This window comes from Chrysoperla carnea, chromosome 2, assembly GCF_905475395.1.
Source record: "Chrysoperla carnea chromosome 2, inChrCarn1.1, whole genome shotgun sequence".
Taxonomy (NCBI): Eukaryota; Metazoa; Arthropoda; class Insecta; order Neuroptera; family Chrysopidae; genus Chrysoperla; species Chrysoperla carnea.
Window position 1 is genome coordinate 51,633,474 of NC_058338.1, and position 21,801 is coordinate 51,655,274.

Below are 21,801 nucleotides of genomic sequence, written 5' to 3' on the forward strand. Positions count from 1 at the left end.
TGTAATAAACGAAATACAGAAAAATTCAATTGTTCTTACATTTGTTACAAACTTGAATACAAAAAATAATAAATTTCCAAATGAACTCTTTTGTATTAATTTTTGATTAATATGTTTTCAAAGTCCTTCTATTTCGAATCCCAATCCAGTGGATTCTTATACCAGCTTTAACGTTTCCAGTTTCGTTCGTAAATAATTATTTCATTGCATTGAGGGGTAACGGTGGTAGAAAATTAGTCAAGACTGATGTGGTGGTCTTCATGACTGATGTCCTCCTACTGTTTGTGTCCTCTCCTTGAATAGTTTACTACAATTTAATATAACAAGAATCTTAGCCACAGCAACGTGTGGCCGGTTCTGCTAGTATACAATATTTTTGTATACAACGATTTTCATTTTATAAGATTCGAGTTTTATTTTTTATCATATAAATTCTCTTAATAACCATTAGCAAACCACTGTTCTATGTAGGTACTAAACACATAGTTTATTAGTAATTTAAGTACCATTAACCACAAGTATTTAGAGTCCTGATTGTGTGAATCAATCATTACAAAACTATACAACTACAATGCTTGTCAAATATATAATACGGTGTAAATATTTCCCGCATGCTAATAATAAAATAGGATTTTACTTGATTTATTCAAGAATTGTTTTGATCCTATTCATCAAAAGGTTTTACTTCCTTCCTGATAACAACAACTATTTGTAAGGATAATGTTCTATAGCGTAGCGTTAGCTAGCTAGCAATATTATTATTCTATTACTATTACATTCATATAATATTGTTTAGGTGTTCATGTACTCGTATATATAGTGAAAATCTATCGTCCTTTTCTTGTTCGTTTTTGGTTTGGTTAACGTTTATTATAATCATAGCCAACCAATCCCTTGTAAATATGACAAAACATAAATCATGTAGAAGCTAAGAATAGATTGTGTACCTACGGCAAACGGTGGTTATATTATGTGTACGTTTTTACTTAAGTCAAATCGAAGTTTTTTGTTTTCGAAAATGTAATTTCCTCTATTTTATATTCTATCTTGTATAAGTTTCTTCGAAATACAGGAAAGTTTCTATCTTATTCTAAGAAAGCTTTTAAAAATTGCTTGTAATGGTTTTACTGCTTTGGTAAATATTTTCTTTTGGTGGAGACTTTCTCGCTTTGGCTTATTTTTACTTTCTTGTAATGGGCAAAAGAGTCTCAAATATCTTAAGCGACTTGTAACTTATTATACCAGGTAATTTTTTTAAAAGTCTACAGCTATTAATTTCGAAAACGGATTGGAATATCTAAAAAATTCCGTTTTTTTAAACACTTTGCTTTGAAGCAAATATTGATTCATTTCCTGAAAAAATCACCTTTGGTATGAAATTTTTTTTCCTCGGCCTAAATTTTCGGTACCAGATTTTACGTTTCTTTAAGAACCGTCGTACTTGCACAGGAAAAAAGTAATGTAGATAAAAATTGTTTGTTTTTCAATCAAAAATAACTGTACAAAAAATTATAATTTTGAGAGTTTGTTGGTTCAAGTTTTTTTATTGAAAACTTTTTAACCTGGAAATATCTGAACTCAGATGCCGAAAATTGAGCTCTAGCAAAAAAAAATTTCATACCAAAATGGATTTTTTTGGCAAAATATTAGAATCTGCTAAAAAAATTATTATAATAGTTGACGTAGCTAAAAAACTATTAAATTAATTGGTGTCGACTTAAAACATAATTTCTCACAAGGAAATTACAAAATAATTCTGCGTGCTTTCTATGACGCGTCATGTACAAAATATGAACTATCGTTTGTAATCTAGCGATCTTTTTTATTATTAAAGTTTTTTTTCAGCTACCAATACAGTATATAACAATTGTGTTTTCCATGCCGCATCATGTACAAAATATGAACTATCTACCCTGAGACAAAAACAATGAAAAGAGTTTATATAGTTGATATGACATGAAAGCGGTCGGTGTTTAAATCACATAAGTTCTCTCTGTGTATGCTATAATTTTATTTATAATACTAAAAGCAGATGTGTATCATACTTTTACACCGTTTTGTTCTTTTTAATAATAACAATATTTGATAACATTTGTAACAGTTGGTAATAAAAACAAATAAAGTGTAACTTGGTTAAGGTAGATGAATATTATTCTCACATACAGCATGCTTCAAAATTTTAGATCAAACGTTTAACTTTTTACCTAAACCTTAATAAATAATAATTTAAATAATTCTGGTATATCAGCTATATTGCTGTGATGTTTCATTAAAAACCATTCGCTAGTTTTAGCGTGAAAGCGTAACAAACAAACAAACAAACATGCTTACTTTCGCATTTATAATATATAGGGATGTGATGTAAAAATAATTACATATGGTAGGCAACTTATAATAGGTAGGTACATATATGCAGTTTGTGTTGCATAAGTAAACATATATATTAATTATTTCTATTAATTGCTTCTCTTGTTTAGTTTACAAAATTAGTTAAAAATACATAGTTTATATCTTGGTATGGAGCCTTTCCGGTAATAGTCTGAATCACACTTAGCGGTTTTATTTTTTGCATATAGTGTTTTAGAGTCAAATGTGTATGTAAAAAAACGACTTAATAACTTGTAATTTAAGAATTATTTAATAGAAATTACACTAACTTTATTAGAACATTTTGGATTTCGTTTTTCGTTTATTTGCAGCAAGCCTGAAACATGTAGTATTTATTATTATACGAAAACCATATTCTTATTTTATTGTGTTTTTATAATTAATAAATATAATAAACCATATATTAACAAACTCACATGTTCTAAATATCTTTGAAAACAATATACATATACCTTATGAATCATTAAAATAAGTTTTAAATTTTTTATTGATACTACCATACTTTCTTCCGTAGCGGACCGTGCAGTCCGCCACCAAATTAGCAAAGAGTAACATTCATAATAAGAGTAATCACGACTAGCTAATTCTTACTGATAATGACTACTTGGTAGTCGAAATACGTATACAAAATACAAAAAACTGATCTAGGAAATTGGGGTAAAAATATCCTAGAGTTCTCATTTATTATCTTCGATAATATTTATATTTGTAACGCTTATTAGGGAATTATCTATGAACCGTAAATCAGCATTAAGCAATATTCCTTTTCATGTATATTTTGCACTTGATGTGTTTTGCAATAAAATAATTTGCTATTGACTACAACTTTTGATACTTTTCTTTACAAATTAGGCGAGGGCTTATTTTTTATTCATATTGATTCATGATTGTTAAGTTTATTGACTTTCCAATTTAAAGTTTTCTCTTTTCGGTTTACAACTTGAGTTGACTCGAAGAGCTAGGATAAATTATATTCCCGAAAAATATGCTGCCATTTAAATATTTTGTCTAGTTTTATACCCCGATAGTAAATTGTATCTGAACGATTTATTGGCTGGCGTGTTTTAGGAGATTTGTTTATGTATCGATTAAAATGACGTCTCTTGTGTTTATGACTGAGATCTGTTTCTCATATCATTTTTACAATTACAAAGAAAATTTTAGTGAAATATTTGAATTAATTAATTATATTAATTAAATATGAATTAACTTTTTACAGTAAACATATGGTACAACAGAGAAAGATAATAATAAATTTACAAAAGATTACAAAGTTTACAACGTGTGTTAAATATTATACATACAATTTTAGAAAATTTTATTAATTACTCATGTATTTTGTAAAACATTTAATAATAATAAGAAATGTTTACTTCTATTCGTTGAAGGTATTTCAATCATGATTTTATATATGATTTTATTTATGTGTATGAGATATTAGGGATTATTTAGTAAACATAAAGAAGTTATGTAATGAATTAAAATGGTATAAATAAAGGAAAAAATATTTATGATTAAAAAAGATTCTTTATTAAAATATTCTGGTCTTGAAATCCAATTCTTTCACCATGTTATTGAGATAATCAAATAATTTCGATGAGTAAGATTTCTAGAAAATAGTTTTCAAGTTAAAAAAACATATTTCTCTACTTCCAAACTTTTTTATTTTAATGACTTTCATTTGTATGGCTTTAACTACAATAGTTAGATAGTAAGCTAGATCACCATTATTTTTCATTGACACGGGGTACATACTCCATGGGAAAATTCTCACAGAAATATGTACAATTCAATTTTAACATAAAAAAGTGAGTTTTTGGCCAACAATGGTACGAATCCTTGTACTGAAGTTTGACATTGTTGGATTTATACCTCTACAGCGAATTTTGAACAGAAAATGTTCATTTTATAGTTCTTGTAGGGATGATTTGGGAAGGTGAAACTCAATTTTAATTCAATGCAGAGGTTGGTGATGATGAATTTACCTAAAGGTCTAAGGAGTTCGAATAAAAAAGAGTTCTTGGAATTGATGCTGCCCGGCAGGCTCTCCAAATTCTCCAATTTATTAATTCGATTAAAAGGAGTGCTTTTTGATTTATCTAAGTGAGAGTGGCATTATTGTAGAAGGGGTTAGAAAAAAATTGATTCAATATTTTGAATGGTATAAACCAGTATAAATTCATCACTATTCAGTCTAATCCATAATATACACTAGAGAAGATTTTAATACCCTATCAAAAACGTCAAATCACTAAGGCAACAGCCCGCCTATAAATAAGCTAAGATTTAATTATCACTGCCTAAAAAAAAATTGGCTATGAAAACTTGTAACGACACGTTCCTCTTGCCACATCTCCTTACGATAAGTAATTCCCCCTTTCTTCCCTCTGTTTGTATGAAATAGGGGTTGTTTCAAGGGATTGCCATTAATATTTCGATTTATTTTGATGTATAGAAATTATTACAAATTCTGTTCAATAATTTCAATTGTCATTTCTTATTTATTTTGATTTTTAAGTTTTCCAGCTTAACAGGAATCTAGCAGTGCCATGGTTTGATTGGTGAGTAATTTGTTATTTCATATTTCATATTACAGATTAAAAGATAACCTAAAATGTTATGGGACTAGACTTTGGAAAAAAGCACCGTCATGTACCTTGGATTGAAATACCGCCTACTGCCTGTACCTACAAAATAAACTTGTATGACTTTCAATCTCGTACGTCTTATTTGGGCGAAGATATTTGAGGAAACGGCATTGACCTAAGGCAGGAAGTTCCAGTAAGCCATAATAAAAATTACTTACTCTATACGGGAAAAAATATAGTAAAAATTACGATATTAGCACAGAAATCCAGGTTAAATTTTATTATTGTTACTTTTATAATGTTTTATTATAAAATTTACTGCAAACATTATAATTTTAACGATATTACATCGCAATTGTTTTAACAAAATATCTCTGTGTTAAACAAACTATCTATATGTATACAGGATATTACATAAATGTACTGATTAAAGTGTTATGAGACTATGACTTTTCTACTAACACCGAGTGTAAATAGTGTATCCAAAAAGAACAGTGATATCCTCAAATAATGTTCATGTTTAAGTTATTCAATCATAGACTTTTGGAATAACTGGAGTAAAATTTGATCATGTAAACTTTCCATATTCTCCATGTTACTAATGGAAAGTTTTTGAGCATATGTTTTGAGAAAATGGTCTTTCTTTGTTCTTTTGTGCAAGGTATGTAACCTACAAGCTTTAGTAGTTTTTCTATATATTTATGGAGCAACGATCGTTTAAAAACGACGATAGTAAATTTTTATTGGAAAAATCGTTGTGAGATGGCTGTGGAGATTTAAATACTAATCATAAAGGTCGACCTATTTGTCATTTTTCAAAAAGATCTAGTAATCCCCACCAACGACTAAGCCCTTGTAAATACGGATAGATTAGTGGCGATGAACCCATGTATCTACCACTTTGCACCAAACTTCAGAGGAGAGAAACACGCTTCCAATCAAAAATTTTTTGATTGGACCATCACTATCTATCTATCTATCTGTGTTTTGAGAGACTGATTAGATTCCAGAGATCGAACTTAGATTTGAAACGGCTAATAAGAGACAATATGTTTGGCAGGTATTATAATCTCCACTAATATCCCGGACTAATATATAGGTTTAACTTTAAGTATTCCTTCTACTGATATTAAAGTTTCATACATAATTTGATATGGGCTCTGTGAACAAAAAAGATTAAACAAACTATCATTAAATATTAAATAAATAATAATGATGCTAAACATCATTATTTATGATATTAAGCTGATAAAAATCAAATTTCGTTATATATAAACAAACTTTATTGAGTAATATCTATAAGTTTTAAATTGACTTCAGTTTCAGCAAATTATTATTGTTTATTAAAAATATATTACATCATTAAAAATTCAAGCAAATAATTCCAATGCATCTGATCATATAAAACTTTATAAGACATAAGAGAAACAAATAAAATTAAAAAATTTCCCAAAAACTATTCAATTCACGTATGAAATTATAACAAATAATAAGTAAGAAGTATAAGGTACATAGGGTACACGGTGTCTCAAACCACCCGTACATTCCATATTAGAGCTGAACAATTGTTTATTTCAAGAATGTAAGAACAATTATACTAGCAAATCGGATGCATTCGTCATAATGGTGTAGTATCTTTGCTTCGTAATCTATTTGAAATCATTATATTTTAACATGGACTGGAAACTTGTGAAAAATACTTTCAAGTTGTGATAATTTATTCGATGTGTGAAAAATTTACAAACAGTTTCTATTCTATTTAAAAAAATGCATTTATGGTCTGTAATTTCTAGCCCCAGCTGGCGACCAGGGTTTTAAAAAGTGTATCCGGTCATTTAATTATCTTTTTTCTTTAAGCCTCTTCCAAACTGAATTATATTTTGAAAGTTTTTGATAATTTTTACTAGAATATAATTTTTCGATATGTGCCTGGGTTTTCGAAACATCACAAGCTGAATAGTTAAAAAAATATTTCAATTTTTGATATTTTGAAAATTACGCCAGATATCGCAAAATTTTAATCTTACTTTCTGCTTATATTGCCAAGTTATAATATAATTATCATCAAAATTTGAAATATTTATTTTTTAAATTTGTGCCTCTACTACCGCGCTCATACATCCTTAAATTACCTTTCAAACGAAACAAAAAAAAAGTCAAAAGTGATTCATCCACTTAGGCGCTTCGATGCCACAGACAGACACACTAACTTAGCGATCAAATTTATAACACCCTTTTTTTTTAGCTCGGAGGTTAAAAATGTCTTCATCTTTAAGGATGTGGTCTGTGACACTTCATGTAATAAATATCTACACTTGCTGTATTTTGATGAGCTGTTTCATTTTATCTTTTCCATTTTAATTACTAAATATGTACCTATGTAAAACTTTAGATAACGTTATAATTTATAATATTATTATATAAATAATAAATTTATAATATACCTACCTTTATAGAGTCGAGTGATACAAATACGTGTAGTACGTTCAAGTGTATTATTTTACATTATACGGGGTGTATCAATAATATTAATATGGAAATCCTGTCAAAGAAACACGAACAATTACTTCGGACTATAGAGAAATTTTTACTGCATTACAATATAGGAGCTATTTTATTATTTAACTAGGTTCAATATCACGTACTGAATGTAAATGCTCAAAATCCTTACAAAAATAGGCGGAGGAATTTAAGGAAAACCGTTTTAGGCGAAATCTCGATAACCATGAACTTAAGACCAATAATGGTAACGACCTTTATTTTAGATAATTAAATTTCTTGTCTTTTTAATTGAAATAAAAAAACTTTTTATTAATGAAAAAGTCCTTATATTAATGAAACTCAAAAGTCGTTATGAATTGGTGGCGTTATGAATGGAGAGATTCTCACCTCCAATTTGAGAAGTTTTTCCCTTTTATAAAGATGAATATCTTTTGCAAGTGGCGATCTCAAAATTTCAACAACTGTACCTACTTACATACAAACAAGATACAATATACTTACAAATTTTCAAACTTCCGTTTCAAGAGCCTTTAACGCAAAATCTTTCCTACAAGAGAATTCTTGTTAATTGCTATGTTAATTGCAATTCTTGTTAATTGCTATGGTGAAGTAAAAGCAACGTCTCACCTTCTCTGTCAGGGCTTAGTACTCGTTAAAACAGATGTGATATATTTGACAGGTTCTTCTATAATAATTCTTCAATGGAATCAAAAGCAGTTACAAAAAGGTAATTAAGTAGTGGCTATTTTCGAGACGATCCTTTCTTTACTATCATATTACTTTTGTTTTTCATAAATCCATCGACAAGTTTGCTCTGCATTCCTACTGTATTTAGTAAAGTTGCTTTAATTAGTTTTGGTATACGATAATTCCTTCCTGGCCAAACAAGGATCAACTTTGTTTGTTTGTTTGTTTTTTGATGGGACAGCGTACTTTTTAAGCAGATGTTTGAGATAATTTTTCCAAACCTTCATTTTTTGATGCCTGATTTCAGATATTTTCAGGTTAAACAGTTTTTTGCCAGCTAATTGTCAAATAAGAATTTTTTATAGATTTTTTTCCTATACTATTTTTCAGTTTTTAGCCTTTAAATAAGATCAGGTGACGAAAATTGAGGTCAAGGAAAAAATTTCCAAAAAAATAGATTTTTTTGCAACAGTTTACAACGTTTTATGATTTTCTATTTTGGTATCGTAATATACGGATGGAATCTTCTAAAAAAATCACCTGTATAACAATTTGCTTATGATTATAAAATTAACATTATATTCTTAAGATATGTTATACTAGACTCTGTTTGTTTAAAAGGGTATACTACTCGCATTTATACAATACCTACATTAAAGTTTTGTATGATATGATTGTCTTTATACAAATTTATTTACAATATACCTAGTAGGTAGTACGATCCTCAAATATACATGTTACTGTTAGAATATATTATTTAAAGAAAATATTATATACAAATTTTAAGTTAAAAAATATTATCTACCAGACGCTCATTTCTTACATACGAGGTACACTTTTGGAGAAAGTTTTATTCGGATAACAGTTATATATAAGTTGTTGTCTTTATTTTTAATTTAATCACAAAATAATGTAAAATTATCAGAAATTATTAAAACTATTATTTGTCTTAAGCTTAAATATACAAAGTGCGTAGACGCACAGATGAACACAGTCTTAAATCCAGAATTTCGGCATTCAATGCCTTATAGTTTTTAAATTAAGAAACTCGTTCTTCGTGTGGCGGTAAAGCCATGAAATTCCGTTACTTTATTCCAGAAGGATATGTAATTTTTTCACTTGGTTATTCTTTAAAAAAAATGTATGGTTGATGTATCTAGGCAAATATTGTTATACATCACAAAGATGCTGCCCTTAAACGTAAGGTGTAAGCAAATTGACCAATTATATGTCCTGCAACCAGGATTAGACTGTTTGCTAGAACAGTAGTACCAATTTGACATTTGTCGTGATTTTATATCACAGTGTTGCAAGATTTTTTATCATAAAAAGGACTTCAAGAAAATCAAATTAAATAAAATACATATAAATCAATTATTATCACGCATTATTTATTAACTTTTTTTCATAATATTAAAGGGTCTTTTATGCTTGTGTGGCAATTAATACTAAAATTTCACTCGAGGAAATTTTTTTCTTTAAAGATGGTAATGGCAAAGAAGTTTCATACATCCCACCTTCCTCAAGTGCATAGCCTTACTTCTTTAAAGTAAAGTATAACTTTTGACAGTAACATGAATCTTTGTGTGCTTATTAACATACCGATATAATATGTGTGTTATAATATTAAGAACATTACATGTGTGTTTGGTTATGCTTAAAGACAATATTATTAAAATATGTAGTACAGGTGATTTGTGATGAATGTGTGTATTTACTTATTTATATTTTATGTTTTAGCTTTTATTGTGCGGCTTCATATGGAAAAACGTAAAAAGTAACGTATCTTACGTAATTTTTGGTTCAATTAATAATTCTGACAATTATAATTTTTTTTTTACAAAAGAGCCTCCAGAATTCGTATTTAAAATGGCTTTCGATCAAATTTGTTGAAAGTTGGAAAGTTTTTTTACTGCTATAAAAAGTGTCACTGGGCCTAAAGGTTTTGCTTGAATAGAAGTATTCCAACAGAATAGAAGTCAAAGATCCCTTCGTTTGGACTAAAATAGGCTATTTTCAACTTTTCTGAATACCTATATTTCTTAACCTTAATAAAGTTTAAATATTGATAAAAAGATTATTAGCATAAATCTTACATATCTCCACCCTTCGAATTGAAACATATTTTTCTACTTATTATAACTTCTATAATTAATTTCGAATGGGGGAAAGCTTTAAATAAAACCACTTTCTCAGTAGTTTGTGCTAATAATTGAATAGCATGGATGTCCATAGGAAGTTGAATCTAGAATGCGGAGAGCCTTCCTTCTAGTATGCTTTTTTTCTACTCCATACACACTACATACGTAGCTTCCTGAAATAAAATTCATACACGGAACGAATATTGACTTACGGGTATGAACAGATAAGTCAATATAGGTAACTACACCGATCTGTTAACTAATCGAAATTGGTAATACAACAAGGATGATTGAATTGCGAAAATAATGGTAAAGGCTTGCTTGCAAAAATTATCTACGAAAAAAACAAAATTTTAAATGAATTTAATTAAGAATGTCTATGAAAAAGCTATTCGATAAATCATAGGCGTATTTATCAATCAATAAAATTTCATTAAAAATGTGTGATATCAGATGTGTGAAGGTCGACCTTATACCGTCTCTTAAACTATTATATCAAAATAATAATAATTTAAGAAATATTTCAATAAATTTTAGAAGTAAATAGCCTTTTCTTATAAACATTCAATAAAAGTTGTTGATTCAGGGTCAGTATAAATTTAATATTGAAGTGCACACACACACACACACAGACACACACTTCTCTTGATTACCAATTTAACATAAAATAAATAAAATGTATTTATATACAAAATATATTGAGATTTGGCATAAATCCAATATATATTATTACTTTGCAAGAACTTTTTTTCAATAATAATAGTTACATTGAACCTATTGAACGGGTAAAGCCATAGCCATACATACATGCATAGATACATAAATAGTTTATACATATAAAACATAAACTAGATGTAATTTACGACTATCATTAAATTGTTCAAACATCTGTATCACCGTTAAAATATAACCAATAATTTATATAAACATATGTTGTTTGCTGCAGAATATGTGAATTTTATCTGTAATCATATTTAACATTATACCTTCATTCCTACCTATATATGTATATAGCAATCACTTTTATCTCATTTTATAACAAAATATCTGTTACATGCTGTACATTCAAGTCAAATAGAAAATTGTTTATGTTTAGATTGCAAAAGCAGTTTTGACATACCTATCTGCATATTTATTTCTACCGAATGGTCTAAAAATCTCAAAATATTAACCTATTCTCGCACGTAATTTAAGAATTTTGATGAGAGATTTACTCACGTGTTCTGCACTTTGGTCAAATATTTCGCGCGTTAAATATTCTTTAATTTACTGAGTACGAATTTGAATAAGTGAATAATTTTAGATCAAAAATCAAAATAATCACCATTAAATATACTGTAAATATTTATTGAATTGATTCTTTGCACATTAAAATGACAATTTTATATAGAAAGTATATGTATACTTATACGTTATGTACCAGTAAAAATGTTTTCAATAAAAATTATAATATAAATAAATCATTAAAAAAGTTACTTACAAAAACGTCATTTGCATTTATAAAACATATATTTAAAATTAATCTACAACCTCGGTTGAGTAACCATTAAAATGGCAACGTTTTTAATGTATTTTAATTCCTTAAGATAAGAAGAACTAGAAAGTGGAATATTTATCAATCTATTTATTAAAGAGTGAAAACAGCAAGTTTTTGGCTTTTGTGGCATATGATGTGATGTATCTGTCCAGTATGACCGACTCATACTGGAGATGGAGATTTTTCGAATGTAACAATTTTAATAGACAGGACGTGTCACAATTTTTAATTAACCTTTAAATTGAGACGTGGCAAAGCCGGTTTGAAGCTTGCGAATATTGTGAGTTTTTAACCAAAAAAGATGTGTCTTTTTTTTGCAAGTTTATGTTAACAAATTTTTGTTATTAAACTATATATTTTGCTAATGAGTTTTTATTAATTATATCATGTTTTTAAGCACCTCTCTATGTTTTAATTCAGAATGAAGTGTCTTTGTGTGACTTGCTAGGTTTTTTCCCTCCAAAAGTATCCCCCTGTAATCATTATGTGTCCAGTGGTTAATTTGAACCACAAAAGTCATAAGACATCATATATTGTACTCTGAAAGCGCTTTCAATAAAATAAACCAAAGAGGAGTATTTTTGAGGACTTTTGAAGACACAGAGGTCTTATGAATTGATTTTTTGAGATTTTACCAATATTTTACGATTGTTCTTTATGAGGAAACACAACAAAAGAAAAAAAAAATTGCAAAAAAGAATTCGAACAGGGGGACTTTGTTTACAATTATTTGTCATGAAATTGGCGAAGACCTATAATTTCAATTTTTTCCCTCGCCTTGGGTCATAAACTTGATGCGCTCGTGTATATTATATTGAGTTGCTAATAGTAGGTACCGTAGGCATAATTAATCTCTAAATAAAATTTACTTGTAGCAGAACATGTAAGAAAAATTTGAATACAAAATTAATTAATTCGACCAAAACTATATCCGATCCATGCGTTTATTTTATGCTAGTTAAAATAATGACTAAAGAACTAAAGAAGGAAATAGGTTGACAGACAGGAACCACCAAATAAATATGGTCTTATATTTCATAAATAAAACGTTTTGAAAATTAATGGTAAATAATTTAAATAATAGACTATGTAGAATTTACATGTTGGTGTTGTTATTAATATAATAAAATATACCTACTTGAAGCTGAGCTATCTTTTGTAATAAACATTGGGATAAAATTATGTAAAATAAATAAATAGATGTGTACAAGGTGTTTAAAAAATAACACACTGTAATAGAACTATTTCCATCAAATTGAACTTACTGATCACGAAAATAACAACCAATGTATACAGTAATGTAAATTGTTATTAATCTTACAAAAAATAATTTTCGGGTAGCCTTTTTGGTAGCCTTTTTTGTTGCTTTTCCATTTTATATGTGCGCAGAGCACTTATTTTGTGGTATGAAAAAAACATGACAGTTCTGTACGGCTTGAAAAAATTTATTTAAAAAATCGTAGATAGGACTGAAAAAATTTGAAAAATTGAAGTTACATAAAATTAGTTGCAAGAAAAAGTTTCAACATCATGTACCTTTTGAAAAATTAAAGTGATATATGTTTTTAATCGAGCGAGAGCAAAAGGCTAATAACGGGAATGCTGACGGGTTAAAGAGTGATTGATAAGAGCTTGAGACAAATAAATTTTTAATGAAACATTGGCTGTCATAAGTACTGCCGGTAGAATTGAAAACTTAGAACTTTCAGCATTAAAATTTGAAATTTCATAATATTTGAATTACAAGTGAAAACAAACAATTGACTGAATTAATTGTTGAAATACCATCCATAGTCAGTGTTGATTTCTTTATCACAACACATACAAACGTGACACATGCATAACTAATAAAGTATAGTACATATGGAAATGACTTTATAGGTTTCTGCATTACTGACCGACATTTAGTGTATAGTTTGTGCACATATTATAAAATTTCCACCTAATTGGCGCAATCACGGGTAAACAGTGATGTTTACGAAAAAATGTTTCAAACAAAAGTTGTTTAATTTTTGATAAGGAACATTTTTTATATTTAAACTTTTGTTCTTTCTCTAACGGTTTATAAGATGGGTCCTACGGACCCACGACCCAATTGACCTATGATGCTCATTTACGAACTTGACGTCACTTTTTACGTCCTGAGTACGCTGTAAAAATTTCAGCTCGATATCTTTTTTCGTTTTTGAGTTATCGTGTCCACAGACGGACGGACGGACGGACGGACGGAAATGGACTAATTAGGTGATTCCATGAACACCTATGACAAAATTTTTTTCCTAGCATCATTATTTTTGAGCGTTACAAACTTGGGACTAAACTTAATATACTATGTATATTTCATATATGCATGGTATAAAAATTACAAAAATAAATCTGGTTTTCACATCTATAGACACTCCGAGCAACAATTATATGCATGTTTATATGGTTTTTTATTATATAAATAATATAAATATATTACGGCTATACAAGATTATGACAAAATATAAATACAATTCAATTGAAATAACAATTAATATACAATCATACGATTTGTGGATAGTATTTGTATTTACACAAATTTCAATGTACTTGTTATATACCCAGCCCTAGTGTTACACAATACGTCAGCTGTATAGCTATAGATATACTGCTATAAGCGTGTCTGTGACGCGAATCCATAACATTTTTCCCTACCTAAAGTGCCCAACGTCGTTAAAAAAGTTTTCACTTCAAAAAGTAAAGCGTGAATGACTTTATTATTGATACATTCTGTAAACATATAAATATTTCTCTGCACATGTGAAAGGACTAATTTTCCACTAGTTGTTGTATATAAGTGAAGTGGAATGAAAACACCGAACGAGTCCTTTCACATGTATAAACTAACAATAGGTGTTACATACACCATGAAGTAACAGAGTAGGTATATAAACCTAGCCTTAAACCTAATTTTATTATAAAACGTATATAATTTTCATTATTATTATTACATATGGATTAAGTAAATATTTACTGAGTCATACATCCAAAAGCGAATGAATATACTTTTCCCGTGTGTCTTTGTTATTTATTTTCAATTCAATAATAATTTAATAATTTATTACACATACTTTCATTTGTTTGTACGCTCAGTTAAGGGGATATAATATCTTTGAACTTTTAAAAGAGACCATTGATAAGTGTCAGTAGGAAAGAAAACGAAAAATTGTGTATATGCTTTACCATTAATTTTAAACAACAAGACTGTATATTTGCTGTTTGCTGTGTGTATTTATCGTTACAAGTAGAACTTAGCTGCGTTAGAAGAAATATTCATGAGTGTTTCACGGTAGACTTAAGACATACACACAAATATGCATTGTCAAAAACTCATTTCGCCAACTTCTGTTCGAAAAGCATCACACTCAAGTTCCTTTCGAACGGTAAAATTCACTTAAAAATAAATATTTGTAGTTTCCCGGCTGACAATGGTAGAATGTGTAGCTACAAGTCCGTCGGATGCAAAGAAATCAGGCTTTTCTCCTCCTTAAATAATTCGGATCATCCTTACAAACGTCGGAATCCTTGGAAAAGGCAGACTTTGATATATATTTGAACTAGGTGATACAGTCCAAATGTTCTGGCGGACAATGGATGAATATTTTTACTCATAATCTTCGAAGGGTACTTCACTTAACCTTTTACAAAAGTATAGGCTTTGGTTAGACAAGAAACATTTTCTGCCATCGAACTGCGTATTATTAACAACCTTTTATGAAAGTATCTTTTAAACATTTCTGTGCACGGACGGCAACCTTTCTTCAGTGATATATTATTTATTTAGTATAGATAAGCCTGAAGAGTACTGTGATGCCCGACCAATACTTAATCGAATGTGTGTGAACATCTGTATTGCTCTTTAATTTGTTCACAACACAATATTTTTAGAAGGACCTGAAAGCAGTCGATTTAATATTTTTAGCGTTTTAGTTATTTCATCCACTAGACTTATTCATCCATTGTTAGTAGTAAATAGTTCTTTGGATAATACCAACCCAGGTGGCCAGTGTTTACTTCTTTTGGCATTAAAAAAATATGTCTAAAGAGCTTGGGGCTTTTTTTCCGTCGGTAAAGCTATAATCTGGTTGGAAGTAAATTGAGTGAAACAAATTTTTTTAAACTGGGTACAATGGTATAAAGTCTAGATAATTTGCCATTGTTGTATATAGATTGTAGTACTTCAAATATCAGCCATTAGACTCTTTAGGAAGCTATTGCTATAATTATCTTATAGCATACATAAAAGCCTACCCAACAACAATTCACACAACTGGGTGCTGGATACGCCTTTAAAAATAGAAAACAGTCAAAGTCATTTATAACGGCAAACTTGATCGCATATAACAGTTAAAAGGTCATATAGGTTATGGTGACTGAAAATTATTTGAAATGAAATCCGACTTTACGATTATAACGAGCAACGCATACGCATACCTACTGTTCTTACATGCAGGCACTTGTTCAGTTAAGCAAAACAGTATTGTAATACTATTTTGACAATTGTAAACTTCATTTCGATCCTCATAAACTGTATGTTGGACCTTATTAACTCACATATCGATTTAAGCGTCCAATTGTGATTCGAATAAATCAGCAAAGACGACCAATATCTACACATGCGGTCACTTTAATATAAAACTGTACATATCGCTTATAACGGCTATCTGTTCTAACGATGTTAATCGATTATCTCTTCAATGCCATTATAACCATTTTGATCAATATCAGTTTGACTGTAAATGTTTTTGAGTGTAGTTTTTCCCAGGTGAGGTTTTGGGCTTTGTATCCGCCCAGACTTTTGATTTAGTTATCCGCTAAATTACATTGGTTCAGGAAATTTAACCCTAAACCGATTTTCTTAAGAATAATTAAATGCACTTGAAAGTGTGTTTTTAGGACCAACGCCAGAAAAGCTAGGGCCACAAGATGTACGATGTTTGCCAAAGTAAGTTGACTAAATTCAAAATTTTACATAGATTGATGTTCAAGTCGTTATGGGCTTCTCTATTTGAAACAAGGTACAAATAAACAATACCAAAAAACACTCGTCAAATGCACATTTGACACGTTAAGTCACCTCAATAACAATAAAAACAGAAAATTCAAAAATATATTATGCCTAAAGAGTAAATAAATTAAAAATAACGTATATAAAATAATTTAATTTAATTCAATTTTTTGGATGGGCTTTATTATTATATCATGAGGGTTTTAATTCTTTGTACCTAATTACTACACAACAACACAAATAATAGGGAATGTAAAAACAATTAAAGTAAGTAGTTTTATTGTTCTTTCAATTATTTATAATGTGAAACATAAATATACGTATAAAGGAATGTTTTATCTTTGTTTTATTATATCACATGTTATTCTTTTCAACTAGAATCGATCTGAATAAATATGAATAAAATAAAAGCTATAAAAACTAAAAGAATAAAATCCTTTTATAAAATAATAAAATTAAAATAGTGTATGCACTAGCTTGTATTCCACCTGTTACTCAATAATTTATTCTTCATCTCACATAGGATATATTAACCTGATCAATATTGGTTCAAGCTTGAGACGAGATGGCTAAGCAATGAGTTGTGCTTGAAAAGTTGAAAACTTAAAATCAAATAAAAAGCATCGTATCAAGTTTGAAAGTAATATTTTGACCCAAGCTTGGGTATCTTGGAAGTCTGGGTCCACCAAGTCTTTTGATAATCTGGTGGTAGTGCTTTGTACAAATTATGACTTAATACTATATATATTATTTTAAGAGTACTAACCCGTTTTAGATTCTATTCTATTTAAAGGATAGTGTATACAGGGTGTTCTGTTATTGACTGCAGACCCCTTCAATTCCTGAATACCTAAGCTGAAAAAAGAAAAAGAAAAGGGTCTTTACCAAATTTGAATCTGAGGCGAGGTAATTAATTCCATTGAAAACATAAAAATATAAGACGTCCTTGATATAGCCGACCAATTAAACAGAAGCTGTTTTTTATCATAGTTTGAAGGAGTCGTCTATACGAATAAATTTAAACAAAAAAAAAAAAAGTGTATTTGACAAGTTATCTCATTTGCTGTCTTTGTCGTTCGTCACATTTAATTATCCCATATCCCACTTTTTTTCAATCTGTTTATTATAATTTTGGAACAAATTCAATAAAAGGCCTTTTCTTTCTTATTTTTTCTGCTTATTCAGGGAGTGAAGAGGTCTGCATTCAATAACAGAACACCCTGTATAATGAACAGGTTAACTATCATGTCTATGTCTTTATACTACCATAAAAGAAACTAACATGTGGCATTAATACAGTTTTAGGCATAAAAACCAAGCGATTTTGTAGGGGTTCGACTATGAAGATATTAGAAAAGCGAACGATTTTAAGAGGCATTAGTGCCATATGAATAATGTTGACATTTTTTGGTTAGCAATTGCATAATCCAGTTTTGTTGATGTGAATTTCTTGACATGTTTTCAAAAGTTTTCATTCATCGCTTTTTGGACATTTTTATGGTTATACACTTAGTAGATATAGTAGATAAAACTTTTGAATCTGCTTATGAAAATAGTATAATTTGGTAATCTATTTCTAATTTTGCGATTAATGTAACTTTAACTTCTCATTTTAAAATGTTATAACAAAATTATTTACTCGGTTCGGCTTTGAATGACAAATGTTCACCCCTTTCCCTCCCAAGTATGCATCCGGTTTACTCTCAAGCAGATACACAGAAAATTTGTATGTATTCAACGTGGGTATGTATAGACGACTTATATAATTTATTATTTACACAATTTTCAAAATTTTAGTTTTTTTCAATATTTGCGAAATTTAGGTACGCTATGCTATGAATCAAACCTTCTGGAAAAAATTACTCACGTAACGGTGAAAACTGTTTCCAAATCTGTGAATTCATTTAGAAGAAGTTAGCGGATAAAAAGGCAGACAGACACGGGTAGCGATTTTACCGCGTTTTTTAATTTTTATTTTGCTATGTATAGATATTTAACAAAAAAATTATTTTTAAACTATACACATGTAAGGATTGGCAAGCTGGAAATGGAATGGGTAGAGAATTGGGAAAAAGTACGTTAATAAATATCTGTTTATATAGTTATAGTCGTCGAGATAGCATCCTTTTTGCCAAATTATCAATACATACTTGAATCTTCGTGAGTAGCTTACTTTTGGCGAGTCTACCAAACTATCTCCCTACGACTTTTTTCGAAAATTTGACGTTTTTAAATGTACTTGATACGGTCTGAAAAAATTCAACTAGAAATTGGCCTTGTCGGACACTAACCATTTATGAATAATTATTAAACCATTCAGCAAAAGAGAACTATGTCTGTATTAAAAAACAAAAACACCGAAGCACTGCCTGTTCGAGGTGGTAGGCAAGCTCACCTGTGCAGAAAGTGGTCATAAAGTCCGACAAACTACCAGCTGCGTTTTTTTTCAGATCGATAGCTTAAATATAATCTTGTCACGTTCATTTAAAAACGCAGCACTTTCGAAAAAAGTCGTAGAGAGAAAGTTTGGTAGACTCGCCAAAAAGAAGCCAGTAACGAAGTTTCAAGTAGGTATGTATTAATCATTAAACAAAAAGGGTGCTGTTCTTCGGACTGTCAATATTGTTCCACTATTTTTTCAACGTGTTTTATTTAGTTTACTAGTAATTCCCTGAAACAACTTTACATTTAACAATAAAACAACTAATTTTATCATGATTTTCATCTTCAATTGAAAATTTGATACTCAGAGAGATCTACAATAAATAATTATTGATTTAAAATTATGTACTTAAAAATAAATGAAGCAAAAGTTTAAACAGACCTTTGGATAAGTTGAAAGTACAGGCATTTCCAAACGATATGTTAATAATTCATTTTGATCAACCGGACAATATCCATTTAATAAAGCATTACATACATTTGGATCTGGTAATTCAAATACTGATGGTATTCCAAAAACAATTGGATTTACTTTTGCCCATAATATATCTGAATTATAAGCTAAAACAAATGTTTTTAAGAAATTTTTTCTGTTATTTCAAATGGCTTTGCAACAAAATAATTTCTTTGATTTAAATGGAAAGCCAGTATATCAAATTTATTTTTGTTTATTTTTCATAGAAATTATATTTAAGTTTACTAGCTCGCACCCGCCTGCTTTTGTAAATATTTTTTTTTCTGTCTGTATTCCCATCCCCCACAATGAATGAATCATATGCTGTGTCATTCTTATTTCTAATATTATTAATAATTTGGATTTTCCATTAGGAATAGCGGAACTGTTATCTTAAATAAGGTTCGTACCCTTACATTCAGGTAAAATAATAATAATTTTTGAATTGAACAAAATTAATATTAATATTGTAATATTAAAAAAAGCTAACGGCCGGCAAAGTAAGATGTTTTTACTGACAGCGCAGTACCTAACCAACTCTGATAAAGTTTCAATGAAATACAAGAAAAATTTAAAAATGAAAAATCGTGCCTAAAAAAGTACAAAAGAAGTTTTTTTAATTTTATCTGATATTTTTAATTATGTTTTCAGCCCATCGAATCGAAGCATCGGTTCAAAACCATTCAAGTCAAAATACTTTTTAAATTCACTTTAAATTATTTGCTTACAAACATAAAATAAAATGTCTTCTTAGCTCCTTTAGTTTGAAAGAATAGATAATATTATAGAAATTTAAGATTATGAAAAAAGGAAAATGGGCGTAAATGGTACAATAGTATTTAATGAGGTTTTTACTTACGCACAACAAAAGTAATATTCACTGTAATACTTTCACCCCTTGGTAGAGAACATGGCTCTTGAGTACAACCTTTAACGTCCACATTTACTGGTTTGGGTATATCGTCATTACCTGAAAATAAATAAATAATATTAAAAACTGTTTCAGGAATTACTTAACTTTTGAGTTAATCAGAAATAATTTTACATTCTGATACGTCAACTGCTAAAATCGTATTAGTTTCCACAAAAATAAAAGCAACAAAAAATATTATGTTTTTATTCATGTTGTTATAATTTTAATTTAATTGAATATAAGAACAAATGTTTCATTTGCATATTTTTGAAATACTAAGTTTCTACTGATATTTTATCAGTAATTGGCGAGATAAATAAATTAATTGATAAGATACTTAATTTTAAAAAGTGCGATTCCCTATTTGCATTAAAGACTTTTTTTAAGTGTCACATATTTGAAAGCTATAAATTTCAACACGAAAATGAATTTCATATTTATTATTATTATTCATTAAAAATTGTTATTCATCAAGTTCGGACACAAAATTTCTACATAACTATTTAATATAAAGCAGATGGTTTAAGACTTGTAGTTTAATTTATAAATATCTGGATGACCGAGCTTTGCTCGGTATTCTTAAAAAGACACAAAATTTACCACTAATAGAAGACTAACTACGATATACACCAATAGATGTCAGGAAGAGTTATAATTTGCATTGTATTTCATTAACTACGATATACACCAATAGATGTCAGGAAGAGTTATAATTTGCATTGCCGGTTTCAGTTTTTCATGAAAAGACCGATAAAACGACGTTTTTTAAAAATGAAACCTTGCTAGATCGACTTTTCGCCCCAAAAAACCCCTGCATACTCATTTTCATAAAAATCGTTGGAGCCATTTCCAAGATCGTTGAAATATATATATATACAAGAATTGCTCGTTTAAATATATAAGATAAATTAAAAATTTTCCAGCAATAAATCGTAAATATTTCTTTACTAAAGGTATATCAAATGGAAATTCTTTACTATTTTATTATTTATTTGCAGATAATAGCTCGCTTTACTGGGACAATTTCAATTTTAAAAACAAAAATTTCCCCTTTTATAGCTATCACCTCCGTTACCTGCGGAATATAGTTAATGCCAACTTAAAGAAAAAATACACC

General features: G+C 28.9%; 1 protein-coding gene across 1 annotated transcript; it reads right to left on the reverse strand.

Annotated features, from left to right (window-relative positions):
- Nucleotides 1–19,592: 19,592 nt before the first annotated feature.
- On the reverse strand, nucleotides 19,593–20,904 carry LOC123293809 (NPC intracellular cholesterol transporter 2-like; the record flags this gene model as incomplete). The annotated part of the gene is made up of 4 exons (XM_044874743.1): nucleotides 20,817–20,904; nucleotides 20,631–20,741; nucleotides 19,700–19,878; nucleotides 19,593–19,631 (listed from the first exon to the last, which is right to left on the reverse strand). Coding segments are annotated over exons 1-4 (408 nt in total), but the record flags the coding sequence as incomplete, so codon positions are not given.
- Nucleotides 20,905–21,801: the final 897 nt, after the last annotated feature.